The 13,347-nt window shown below is 44.6% G+C and overlaps 1 protein-coding gene across 1 annotated transcript in view; it reads left to right on the forward strand.

Moving 5' to 3' along the window:
- LOC115087708 (pleckstrin homology domain-containing family A member 3-like) overlaps positions 1-11,220 on the forward strand; it is a 78,273-nt gene extending 67,053 nt beyond the window's left edge. The window contains exons 7-8 of the mRNA XM_029595203.1: positions 5,730-5,881; positions 7,684-11,220. Of these exons, the coding sequence (XP_029451063.1) occupies positions 5,730-5,881; positions 7,684-7,745 (214 nt within the window). The 3' untranslated portion in view covers positions 7,746-11,220. The remainder of the gene's footprint in view (positions 1-5,729; positions 5,882-7,683) is intronic.
- Positions 11,221-13,347: the final 2,127 nt, after the last annotated feature.

Genomic DNA, 13,347 nt, shown 5'->3' on the forward strand with positions numbered 1-13,347 from the left:
TTTGCTCAGTTCCTTCATTAACTGAGTGTTCTCTCTGGCAGGTTGCCTCCGCTCACTCTCCACTGCCTTCTCGGGCATCTCAGCCGTCAGTTGCATCCTTTCAGTTCTCTGAGCAGCCAGGACTTTGGGGAGGGGGTTTTCTGGTTCCACTACCTTAGCTGGCTTTTTCTAACGGCCATATCTCTTCCTTTAATTGAGCAATTTCTTCTGCATACTCCATCTTAGCTTGGCAGTCTCCTTTATTTCTACCTTTGGCTTCTCCACCAGCGGGTTCAGGTTTTTCTTCCCTGCTCCTCGGCTCTGTTACAGGAAGCCTTCACTGCATCCAGGCTTTCTTGTAATTTTGCCACCTGGGCTTGCAGCTTGTCACATGATGCCACAGTGCCACACCCAACACCCACTCGGGGGTCTTTCCAAGCACTGCCCAGGCCCACCTGCGCACATGCTTCTACACTGGTAACCTTCCACCCGCCAACTGGATTTCTGCTTGCCTATGGGCAAGTTCCCCACCCCCCAAGCTAGCCCCTGGTGCTTTCTAGGGACACTGAGACCCCTCACATCTGAGGGTCACACAGTTCCTAGAAATGCACCCACAGACCAAATATACACAATACCAGGATTGTTAGCTCTGCCTGTCTTGGGCAGACTAACAAAGCTAATAAGTTTATTAAGTAGGAACAGTGAATGGATACAAGATTTAAACAGAAACAGATAAAACAACAAAGATTATACAGCAAAAGTTAACTGAGCACTTTTCACTACTTAGTTGGTGCCTGGTGTCCACAGGAGCGGAACAGCCCAGAGAATATAATCCCTCCATACTCTCAGCCGAGACTGGAGAGTTGCAGAACCTTCAGGGCGCGTTCTCCTCCTGCAGGGCACAATGTCCGTCCCCCCCCCCCCCCCCCCCCCCAGGGCTACTCCTCTTGCGGGGGACATTGGGAGAGATGATCAATTGGCTATGTTCACACAAGAGGAGTTGCTTTTGGAATAAAGTGTTGAAAACTACCCAAACTGTAGAAGGACTTTTACTTGCTATTCTGATTGCTTATTGAGTGTGCTATTCAACTCCACTTATTTCCCTTTGTTAAGTCAGACCATGCCATCATTTTTGAGGTTTGCTCTCTCTCCATATTTTCCCCTCTGCTAATTAGCCATTCTCTCTTGTTCTGTAGGAGAGGCTCATCATTTTCTCCAGAATTCTTTTGTTTCAGTTTTGTTTGATGGTGTGGGAACTGCAATTTATACTTTTCCCTCCGTTTCCTGTAAATTTGTTGTGGGTTCTCTCTAAGCATTTTATTTTGATGTCTCATTTCTGTTTTCTTCACATTGTTGCAGTTTTTGTGCTTCTGCTGTGATTTTCAATTTATCTGAACATAGGAATTTGAGAATAACGTCTGTTGGTGCATCGTGTTTCAGCTTGATGTTTTGATGCAGGTTAAAATACTTGATCTGGAAGGGTCCCTTTTCTGGTGAGGTCATTTCAACCCACAATGAGCTTCAAGCTCTACAACTTATCTACTTTTGTACTCAATTTCATCATAAGAGTGGTTCAACACATGCATTCTAGTTTCCTGCCTAAGGCTGTGATGGATTTCCATCTTAATCAGTCAGTTTGTCCTACCAACTTTTATTCTCAAGGCCGCATTCCAAAAAAGATGAAAAATCTCTCCACGTGTTGGTTGGTAAGCAAGTGGTCCCCTTCTGACTGTGCAGACTAAAGACCTTAGAAGTCCACCCAGCTTTTTGTTTCTTTTTGCCCCAATAAGCCAGGATTTCGGTATCGAAGAGAATAGTATTTAATTGGCTAGAAAACCGCATATACTTCACTTGTGCCCAAGCTGGTTTGACATTAGAAGGACATGTGAAAGCCCATAATGTCAGAACTATGACTGTTTCGGTGATCCATCTCAGGTCAACCTCTGTTGAAGAGAGTGTGTAAATGTGTGGACTTGACTCCACATCAGAAGACTGCGATGTGGAGTCATGTCCACACATTTACATCCCCCATTACTGCTTAGATACAGAATACCAACATGACAGCTGGCTTGAGCAGTCTGTTCTCTCTCAAAGGTCTTTTTGAGTATTAGAGCTCAACTCCAGCCCTCCTCAAACCCATTTATGTAACGTGGGGTTGTCTCTGTAAAATTAAAATATAAAAGGAAAACAAAAAGGAGTTCAAAAACTCATAATTAAAAACTTTTTCAGGTACATTTAAAGCAGAAAGCCTGTGAGGGAATCAGTTGAACCACTGGATGATCAAATGATAAAAAGAGTCACTTAGGTAAGACCAGGCCATAACAAAGAGACTAAATGAATTCTTTGCTGCAGTCTTTACTGAGGGAGATATCCATGTCAAAAATGATATTTAAAGGTGACAATTCAGAAGAACTGAAACAAACTCAGTGAACCTGGAAGTTATAAGGCAAATTTGACAAGCTAGAGTAGCAAATCACCTGTTCAGATGGTATACATCCCAGAATCTTAAAAGAATTGAAACATAAAATTGCAGACATACTAAACAATGTTTAGATTCCTCTATGTTATCTGAAGACTTGGACGGTTGCCAACGTAATGCCAATTTTCAAAAAGGTGTCCAGGGGTGACCCAGGAAACCAGAGGCCAGTGAACTTGACGTCCGTGCCAGGCAAAATGGTAGAAACTATCATAATAAAATTACTAAACCATATAGTTAGACAGTTTAATGGGATAAAGTCAACATGGATTTAGCCAAGGGAAGTCTTGCCTTACCAGGCGGCTATATTTTTTGAAGGTTTAAATAAGCATATGGATAAAGGTGAGCCAGTTGATATAGTGTATCTGGATTGTCAGAATGCATTTGACAAAGTCACTCATGAGAGACTTCTAAGGAAGTTAAAAAGTAAAGGGATAGGATGCACTTCCTATTGTGGATTGAGAACTGATTAAAAGATAGAAATCAGAGAGTAGGGCTAAATGGGTTTTTTTTTCAGTGAAGAAAGGCAAATAGTAGTGTATGCCAGAGATCTCTTCTGGGACCACTGCTTTTTAACAATTATAAGTGACCTGGAAATGGGAACAGCGAGCGAGGTGATCAAATTTGCAGATGATTCAAAACCATTCAAAGTTGTTAATTCACAAGAGGATTGTAGAAATTGCAAAAGAACCTTGCAAGATTGGGAGACTAGGCAAGCAGATGGCATTTGGGATAGATTTTATAATGTGCGTGCGGGTGCGCGTCCATGTGCGTGCACTTCCTGGCACATACACATGGACGCGCTGATTTTATAACATGTGCATGCGAGTCTTCAGGACAGCGTTCAGTGGCGCTGGCCCGCCCCTTTGAAGAGGCCCGGCAGTTGTGCGCATACCAGGGTTTACGCACGTGGCCGGGCCTCTTTGAAAATTCACCCGGCATGCACAAGGTCCGGCCGCGTGCGTAAACCCCATGATTTATGCGCATAGGTCTCTGAAAATCTACTCGTTAATGTGGACAAGTGCAATGTAATATACAGAGAGAAGAGTAATCTAAAATATAGCTGTACAATGCAAGGTTCCACATTAGGAGTCACTACTCTGGAAAAGGATCTAGGCGACATCATGGATAATATGTTGAAATCTTTTGCTCTGTGTGCAGCAGCAGCAGCCAAGAAAACAATTAGAATGCTAGGAATTTTAGGAAAAGAATAAAGAATAAAACAGAGAATATCATATTGCCTCTGTATAGCTCCATGATGCAACCTCATCTTGAGAATTGTGTCAGTTTTGGTGACCGTATCTTGAACAAGATATAGCAGAATTAGAAAAGGTACAGAGAAGGGCAACCAAATTAATAAAAGATTTGATTTATTTATATAGGTGACAGAATGATTTCCCTATGAAGAAAGGCTAAAGAGATTAGGGCTCTTCAGCTTGGAAAAGAAACAGCTTAAGGGAGATATGATAGAGGTCTATAAAATAACGAGTGGAATGGAATGGAACGGTAAATGTAAGTTGTTTAGTCTTTCAAAAAGTACAAAGTCTAGGGACACACATTGACGTTACCAAGTAGTACATTTAAAAACAAATAGGAGAAATATTTTTTTTAGTCAACGCATAGTTAAGCTCTGAAATTCATTGCCAGAGGATGTGGTGAAAAGTGTTAGTGTAGCTGGGTTTAAAAAAGTTTTGGACAAGTCCATAAACCATTAAGTGGATTTGGGGAAATCCACTGCTTATCCCTGGGATAAGCATCATGGAATCTATTCACCTTTTGGGGTCCTGCCAGGTATTTGTGACCTGGATTGGCCGTTAGAAATAGGATACTGGGCTTGATGGACCATTGGTCTGACCTAGTATGGCAAATCTTATGTTCTTAAATCCACCAAAAACAAGTTTCCACTTGTTGGCAGAATTATATTGCTTTCTCCTTTTTTTTTTTTTTTTTTGCTGAAGGCAAGTGTTTAGTAGGGAGTCCCATCTGCGTGATTGGTGATTTACCTTGTCTTCAGAGAAAATGAAACTGCTTACCTGTGACAGGTGTTCTCTGAAGACAGGGAACTTGTTAGTCATATGATCCCTCTCTGCCTCCTCTCATTCTGGACTTGAACCCTTGAGCTAATGACAGAACTGAGGCCTGTGCTGTGATAGTCATGTAGTGTAAACTTCTCATGTGCCCAGAAGAATTTCTAAGCATTACCTAGACAGCTCTGACAAAAGTCTGATAGGTGACGTTGTCATTTCTCGGCACCAATCTGTGTGAGAGAGCACCACTATCACAGGTAAGCCACTTAGCTTTGTATAGTGCATCACCCTTGTGAAGTTAACATTTTATTATTTTTGAATATTTAGTTTAACAATTTTAATTCAGTGCTTAATGAAAATGCAGTAGCACTAACATTTCTTTGTATGCTCTTTGCCCCACAGCTCACAAAGGGGACTTTGCTGTTACCTGAAACTGTCACCCTTTCACACTGTTTACGCATCCCAGAGCAGGCTAACAGTGCGCTCCAGTGGAGCGCACTGTTAGCCTGCTCTGGGATGCGCGTTTTCCTTTACCCCTTATTCAGTAAGGGGAGGAAAATGCGCGTCCAAACCGCGGCACCTAATAGGGCCCTCAACATGCAAATGCATGTTGATGGCCCTATTAGGTATGTGTGCGGGATACAGAAAGTAAAATGTGCAGCCAAGCCGCACATTTTACTTTCAGAAATTAGTGCCAACCCAAAGGTCGGCGCTAATTTCTTCCAGTGCCGGGAAAGTGCACAGAAAAGCAGTAAAAACTGCGTTTCTGTGCACCCTCCGACTTAATATCATAGCGATATTAAGTCGGAGGTCCCGAAAAGTAAAAAAAGTAAAAAAAATATAAAATTTTGAATTCGGCCCGCAGCTGTCGGGCCGAAAACCGGACGCTCAATTTTGCCGGTTTCCGAGCCCCTGGCTGTCAGCGAGCTCAAGAACAGACACCGGCAAAATTGAGCGTCGGCTGTCAAACCTGCTGACAGCTGCCGCTCCTGTCAAAAAGGAGGCGCTAGCCCCTAGCGCCTCCTTTTACCTGGATCTACCATGTCACCTAATTTAAATAGAGAATCGCGCGCACCGGCAAAGGGCCGGTGCATGCACTGGGAGAGCGGGCGTTCGTCCGCTCTCCCGCGGACTTTACTGTATCGGCCCGTGAGTCTGAGCTGGCAGGGAAAATGGAGGAATAAGGGTTAGGAGGTTTGCAAGAGGCACTTCTGATTTGGAGGAAATGCTTTCTGGTCTTTTACCAGGAACCAGGAACCAATCTGTCCACCTGTGGCACAGCAGAAAGGCAGTGTCACTGTGCTGCGTAACCTGGAGGAGCTGGTGAAGTTCCGGTCTGAAAAATGGTACTTGCAGAAGGAGGCTGGGACCCAGAATGCAGACAGTACCAAGGACAAAGGTAGGAGCTATGGTATGACCACTAGGGGGAGCTCGAGTTCTGCCAACAAATTCTGTTATTGGGGAATCTATCATAGAATTGTGTTCTTACAAAGAATTTACCCAATTTTAATAACCCTATTACACTTAGTCCTCACATTGGCTACTTAAGAAGTAATGAGCTGTAAATCCAAAGTCTATGCAGATGCCATGGCAGACGTTACCGACCTTCTGGCTTTCTCACATAGAAGCTGTCATTGCTTGAGTGGCTAGAATACAGGACTAGGAATCAGGAACTATTCAGTTCAAATCCCAGGTCTGCCACAAGCTAGCTGTGATAAGCATATTACTGTTGTTCTTGCCCCTTCAGGAGCCATTGTGCAGTGTCCTTGTATTGACATTTTACTCCAGAAGTGCGCAAGTGCACATGGATTGTAAAGCACCTTGGGACCTTAACACGTGAACATAAAAGTTGGCGGATGATAACCTCCCAGTCTACCCAGTTGCTCCGCCCACTCTGTTGTTGTCAACTCTACTCAGTCTCCGGTCACCTTCCTCCTTACCACCACGCTCTGTATCTGCCTGAATTCTGTTGCTGTTTTGGTAGGAAATTCCGGGCATCCACAACTCCCCCCCCCTCAGTAAAGAAATATTTCCTCTCCGCCTCTCTCCAGCTTCAGATTGTGGCCACTTACTCTTGAGATTCCTTTTGTATAGAAAATGCTGCTTTCTTGTACTTTATCGAAGCGTACTAAATATTTATTTTATATCCCCAACCTGATTTCCTCCATAGAGGACTTCTGGGGGGGGGCCTAGCAGTTTCCTCCTCTGGTTTTGTACCTCCAGCTCTGTCCGTACTGAGGCTGCGATCTGGCACCCTGAGCTTTCATTGTAACTACCTGGGGGGGAGGTTTCTCCTCCCAACTCGCTCCACTCGTTGTAGTGACAATGATTGTTGAGGGTGTAAACAAACATGTGGACAAAGGGAAGCCGGGTGATTATAGCGTATTTGGAATTTCAGAAGGCATTTGCCCAACCCCCCCCCCCCTCAGGAATTTGGGAGGCCATGGAATCAGAGGCAGTGTCTTAGTGTGGACTGGGAACGGGTTAAGAGACAGGAAGCAGAGAGTTGGGGTATCGGGTCAGTTTTCCAAATGGAGAAAGAGTGTTAGTGGAATGTCCCACAGGTCAATATTGGGTCCTGTGCTATTCAGCATATTCATAAATGACCTGGAGGAAGGAATGATAAGTGAGGTTACCAAAATTTGCAGATGACACAAAACTGTTTCAAGTCCTTAAAACAGCAGCAGATCGTGAAGAACTGCAGAAGGACCTCGTGAGACGAGGAGACCGGGTTTCTAAATGGCAGGTGCAATTTAATGTGGACAAGTGCAAAGCAATGCACGTAGGGAAAAATGATCCCAACTTACAGGTCCACGATGCTGGGTTCCATGTTAACAGCCACCACCCAGGAAAAAGGACTGGTTTTAAAATGCGGAGTTAGGTGCACAAGTGTTGGCCCTGCCCTGGACAGACCATGCCTCCTCCCTTTTCCGCCCCCCCCCCCCCCCCCTTATATTTCACACGAGCACAGGTAGATGGGCGTGTAATTTGCAGCTTTTTTTTTTAAATCCACGTTGCTCGCGCATGGCCCACATACATGCGTATGTGGCCATTTTTGTGAAAGCCACACTTTAAAAATCAACCTCTTAGTCTGTGAGCTCTTTGAGACTGGGACTTATTGCTAACGCTGTAAGCCACCTTGAGCATTATTATTATTATTATTCCCATCACTAACATCTCTTTCTTTCTTTCTTCTATCAGATGTCTTACTGCCGGCACAGGCGCTCTCTGTAAAAACAATGTCGCATGAAGAGCAGAAGTAACTTATTTGCCGCAAGCACCATGTGCCCACAAGCCATCAAGGCATAACAACTAACTTGGACTTTACCATAAGGGGACAGATATCGTCTGTGTTCTCCTTCTCCCCTCACAGCCCTTTTCAAGAGTTGGCACTATCCTGCTCTCAGTTATGAAGGTGAAGCATGAACCGTGCAGGGGCTCCATCTCTCTCCTGCGAGCACCCAGTATTTCCTGTCACGTAAGGGAGGAATTTCTTCCTGGCTGCAGCCTGCTTTGTTTGTCACTTTGACCAGTCAGTCAGCTGGAGGCAGAAGCTATAGTTTTAGAGGTAAGGGAAGCAGTCGTCTTCCACTGTTTGGACAGAGGGAACGAGGCCCCTTCCAGGATGGTGGGACAGAAGGGAAATCTGCGGGAGAGAGAGAGGGAGGGAGACATCGCCCTCTCAGTGTGGGACAGTGAGAGGAGCTTTGGCTGGAGGGGAGAGGCAGTTGGTATGGAGACACAGCCCTAATTGTCTGCAGCAAGAGGGACGAAAAAGAAGTTGTCTCTTCCCGTTGAATCCTGGTCTTTAGCTTGCAGAAATTCCTGCTGCTTTTTCACTTTGATCACTTCCCGTATCTGTTGCACAGTAAGACAGTGACAATGCCAGAAGTGCCTCTTCCCTATTAATGCTGCACCTGTAGAGAAACACTGAGCCTGTGAGAGCACACTCCATGGATGAAATCCACTTCTGTGCTAATTAAGGATTCAGGTACACTCCCTTTTTCTTGTGTCTTTTGATGAAATGTATAGTTTGAGCATGCTTGAAAAGCCAGCCAAAGATCTGCTTTCATAGCAATTTAGAATAAAGAACTAACTGGGGATGGGGTAGTGTTGTCAGGCCTGGATTTCGGGATAGGTTACTGCCGCCGATACCAAAGGTTTCATTAGCACGGGAGCATCACAGCTGCCTTGCTTCTACCTGGGCCTGTTCCCACCACTGTGCCATTCCCGCAGCAGCCACTTGAAAACATTTCAGCTCGGGGCCCGGGACCCCAGCAGTGCCCTACTCTTTGCATGGGTTTCCAAGGTAACAGGAAACCTGTACAAGAGGAGAGGGCAGGCCACCACTGGGCCTGTTGGCATAGGAGGGCTTCCAGGCCCCGTGCTGACATATTTTTTGAGTAGCTGCTGCTGTAGATCTTGCTCCACCCACCGGTGTCTACGGACACTGCATTATGAAATCCAACCGTGGGTGCCATGCCATTATCTCTGCACAAAATGGCTCCTTGAACAGTGAGCTTCAGAACAGCCTGCAATGTTTCTCCTATTTCTGACCCCACCAAAACATCAGACAGTTGCCTCAAGTCAGGGATCAAACTGCAGATCAAGGATGAAGCCAAAAAAAGAACCTTTGGGCCTTTTTAAGCTGACTTTTACAAATTGGAGTTAAAGATGTCAGACTGCAGCATGTGGCCTCTCCATTCAGTTCAGGAGCTGCCCCCTTGGACACAGAAGAGATGCCGAACTTGGACAGGGGCTCCAGCCACACAAGTGAATCTGTCCGAGTCGCTGAAGGATTTAAAGCCAGAGGTGAAGCAAGGAATACTGCAGCCTACGGTGACTGTAGATAACCTCCGGGAGCCGGTGCTGAGATGGAGCAAAAAAGAGGCTAATGCTGATACAGAGATGATGAAAACATATTCAGGCTGGATAAAAAAAAAATATACACCTTAAGCTGAGACCAAATCTCACAGAAATAACATCTGGATCAAAGGAGTCCTCAAGGCACAAGAGGAGGAGGATATGTTTGGATTTGTGCTGTCTTGTAACTGAAAGTAAAACTGGGGGCCTAAGCTTTCAGTGAGAAACGCATCCAGAGATTTTGTGGTCGCAGTGAAAACTGCAATTCTCAGGAATTGAGTACATTTCCTTTTTGAGGACTGTAAGGTGGAAATACACAATGACGCATCAGTTTGAGCCTTCAGTAAAAGGCGGGCACGGAAGATTGAAATATGAAGCTGAAAAGAGAAGATATGCCATGCAGAGGGTGATCCTGCTTTTGCCTGATCTTTGCTGTTAGCAAGACAACGGTTGGTGCAGAAGATGCTCAGGAAATTTGGAAAGCACTAGCTAGAACAGGAGTTGGGCTGCTCCTGAAATTCAAAGAAAGGAGCAATGCACCGGCAAACATCGCAGCTGTCTGGCACAGCTTGCAACTGAGGCTGAACAAGAATCGTCCAAGGAAGCAATTGAGCATCCAGGTCAAGAAACAGGAAAGAGCATCTACGAGCAATAGATAGAAAACCATTGTCTCAGATCACTTGGATGACTTATAGTATGGGATTATGAACTATTGTTAAGTCTGTCGTAAATGTTGGGATGAGAATGAAGGGGGAGGGGATAAGAAATGGAGATGTGGGATCATAAGAATTAAGCAAACTTGAAAATATGCCCTGGAATATTAAAGCTTGAGAAGCAAAGACCCAAGTCATTGAGAAATGTTAAATTAAGGAGAAGATACGTTTGCTGGACTTCACTTTTAAAATGTGGAATCTCTTAATGGGGTAAAAAAAGGAAACGACCATTGAAGTTCTCCCGCTGATGACTGTGGTGAATAAATCTGTTATTTCCCCCTGGAATGTCAACAAAAATTTCAAAGACTGGAAGGTGAAGCTAGGTCAATTTATTAAGCATGGAAAAAGCATTTCTCCATGTTGAAAAAGTGAATATAGATTGAGGGGGTTGTTTGCTAACTTGCAGTGTTTTATTGCAAATTATTTACTAGCGTTGCTGCAGGCTGGCAACAAAGCACAATGACGGCCCTGGCCAGTGATTGTTAAAGGGTCGTGAAGGTTTGTAGATGGCCTGCCACCAAATGAATACCTCGCTCTAGCCTCGCCGGTGCTGAAGTTCAAAAGGGCACAGGTGGGGCAAAGGGCAGCCACAGGTCAGCAGATGCCATTGAACTTTGATGCCGGTGAAGCAGGAACAACTGGGCCTCACTCCTGCTCCAGAAGGCCTGCACCTTCCTATTGGGTAGGGGGCAGGGTGGGACAGGATTTTGCATACATTGTGTGAAGGCAGGGCTTCACCTTTATTCTTGGAAGATGAGGGCTAAGATGGACCTGATGGAGCAGGAGGCAATGACAGGGTTTGGAAGGGGTGCCTAGGCTCTCTGTTAGCCTTCCAGTGCTCACGAGGGAAAGAGCTAAAAGCTATTGGCATGGCAGTGAGCTGCTTTGCATGCACTGTAGCTCATAATTTTTCTTTTTTTGTTCTGATTGCTCCTGATTGAAGCTGCAATAAGGCAAAAAAGCATGCAAAAATTGCAGGATTATGCAAATTAGTTTACTGATGTACATTAGTTGCCTTACTGTAGATTAATAAATAGGCTCCTGAGTGAGAATGACTACTATGCCTATTTACAAGTTATCCATTTTGTCACCAAGAAATTTATCAAAATTCAATTTACAACACACAAATTCTTTTGCAAATATTTTATTAAATAAGCAATCAACTAAAGGTTTATTTTCTTCTGTCTAGCAACTGCCCTTGCATATAAACACAAGATTGTTGCCAGAAATGGACACGGGAAGGTGGCACTGGTTTGCATAAATTACACCAATTTTCAAATAAGTTCTCTTTGAAAATGATTTGAAATAATGGGCACATACTCGCCCGCACAAAGTTAGGCCTGCTGTTTGCAGGGTATATCTTCTGCATTTTAATTTTCACCCATGCTTTTTAAAAATCAAAAGCATTGTGCATAAAGCTAGACTCTGCCCCCAACTCTTCCCCAGAGCACCTCATTTTTGTGCACATAAAATTATGCATGAAATTAGGTTCTCCATTGACAAGGCATGTATTAGCAATGACACATAGGTGACATTATCCAACAGGCCAACATGGAACCAGTTCTCAAAGCTCAGTAAAAATCTTACTGAGCATGCGTGGCAGTTCCCATGTATGCACACTACCTTGTGAGTCCCTCAGTCTTTGTCTGAGCTACCGCACCGACATATTCCCAGTCTCTCTCTCAAAATGTTTTTTCATTTTTTACCTTATGACCTTATCTTGCATGTTGTTTTTTCTATTTTATTCTGCCTTGGCAGCCCCTCAAACAGAACTTTTCAGTTCTTTAAAAAAAGGAAAAAAAAAAAAAAAGCCTTAGGCCAAGACAGCTGGGGTTGATGGTTTCAAGGCCTGAACTTGTGGGTGCTGGATGCCTATTAGAATATGTATTCTATCTGCTATCATTGCCTGGGCCCAGACCATGACTATTCTAATAGCTACAGCTCTGGTTGGATGTCTCTGAGAAATGCAGCAATACCATGCCTGGAAGATGGAGGGACTGAGGAAGGCGCCTGTGGGTAAGAGCCTGAAGCCCCAGTAAGGGGTTGAGTAGCAGAGCTGCTTCTCTTCTAGGAGCAAAGCATTGTTTGGACTTTTGCTGCAAAAGTTTGAGGTGGGATTCTTCTCCATCTCATTCCCACAAACATGAGCACCTCCCTTCCCCTGCACCACAGGTTCCTGCATCCATCACAGATCAGGGGTCAAGCACAGTGCAGAAGATAGTGGCTGTGCCAAGAAGATCACTAAAATGGCATGAGGGATCCCCTCAGAGCAGGGCCAGTGCTTCCATTAGGTAAACCTAAGTGGTTGCCTAGAGCACCAACATTTTGGGGGCAGCAAAATTCTGCAAGCATCCCATAGGGTTAACAAGCCAGAGCCACTACTGCCAAAGAAGGGAGGGGTGTGCTGGATCCACTGCTGCTGGTAGGAGGGAGCACTGTATTGAAACTGCCACCAATAAGTAAATAGAGGAGGGGGTGAATTACCAAAGGTTCACTTAGGGTGGCAAATAGTTATGCACTGGTCTTGCCTCAGAGGCTCTCTCACTCGGCATTGAAGAGAAGATCAGAGCTATCTGCGCAGAGCTCAGCTGGAGTGGCCCCTTCATCAATGCCGAGGTGGGAGATAGCCTCATTGGCAAGGCTGCCATTGGCTTCATAACATAAGATTATCTTGGTGCCAAGCCACCTTTTTTAGCCAGATGTGGTGCTAACCAGAGTACTGTTGGTTTCATCAGCGAGGAGCATGACTCAACATGTCAAACTAAGGTGCCATTTATTTTGTCAGAGTAGAGCACTCTGACACATAAGCCCCACTGTCCTGCTGCTGAAATTATGGTGAAGGAGGTTTTGCTGGCACTGGTTAGGAAATATGGTGCTGTTTGGGCATTGGCGCATTTGATGCACAGTATTGGTCGTTTCTACAGCACCTACAGCTGCTATCGCACCTACCGTATATACTAGTCTATAAGTCTATCCCATGTATAAGTCGATAGGTGATTTTTGAGACCAAAATCCATTGACCAGTGTATAAGTTGATGTTTAAAATGAGAAGATAAGAATTCAAGAAAAGGAATTTAAAAAATGTCACACGGCACACTAACTTTAGGACAGGTCCGCGGCATGAATATCGGAGCCACTTAACTTATTTAGCTTACGCCACTTCGTTTCAACGGTTCTTTATAGCATGCAAGGAAAAACGGATAGTATGTGTGCATATTGGCTTTTTTGGGCCTATTTTTCAGCATATGTTTCTTGAATTATACATGAGTATATACGGTAGTTCCTCAGC

This window comes from Rhinatrema bivittatum, chromosome 3 (genome assembly GCF_901001135.1).
Source record: "Rhinatrema bivittatum chromosome 3, aRhiBiv1.1, whole genome shotgun sequence".
In the NCBI taxonomy this organism is placed as follows: Eukaryota; Metazoa; Chordata; class Amphibia; order Gymnophiona; family Rhinatrematidae; genus Rhinatrema; species Rhinatrema bivittatum.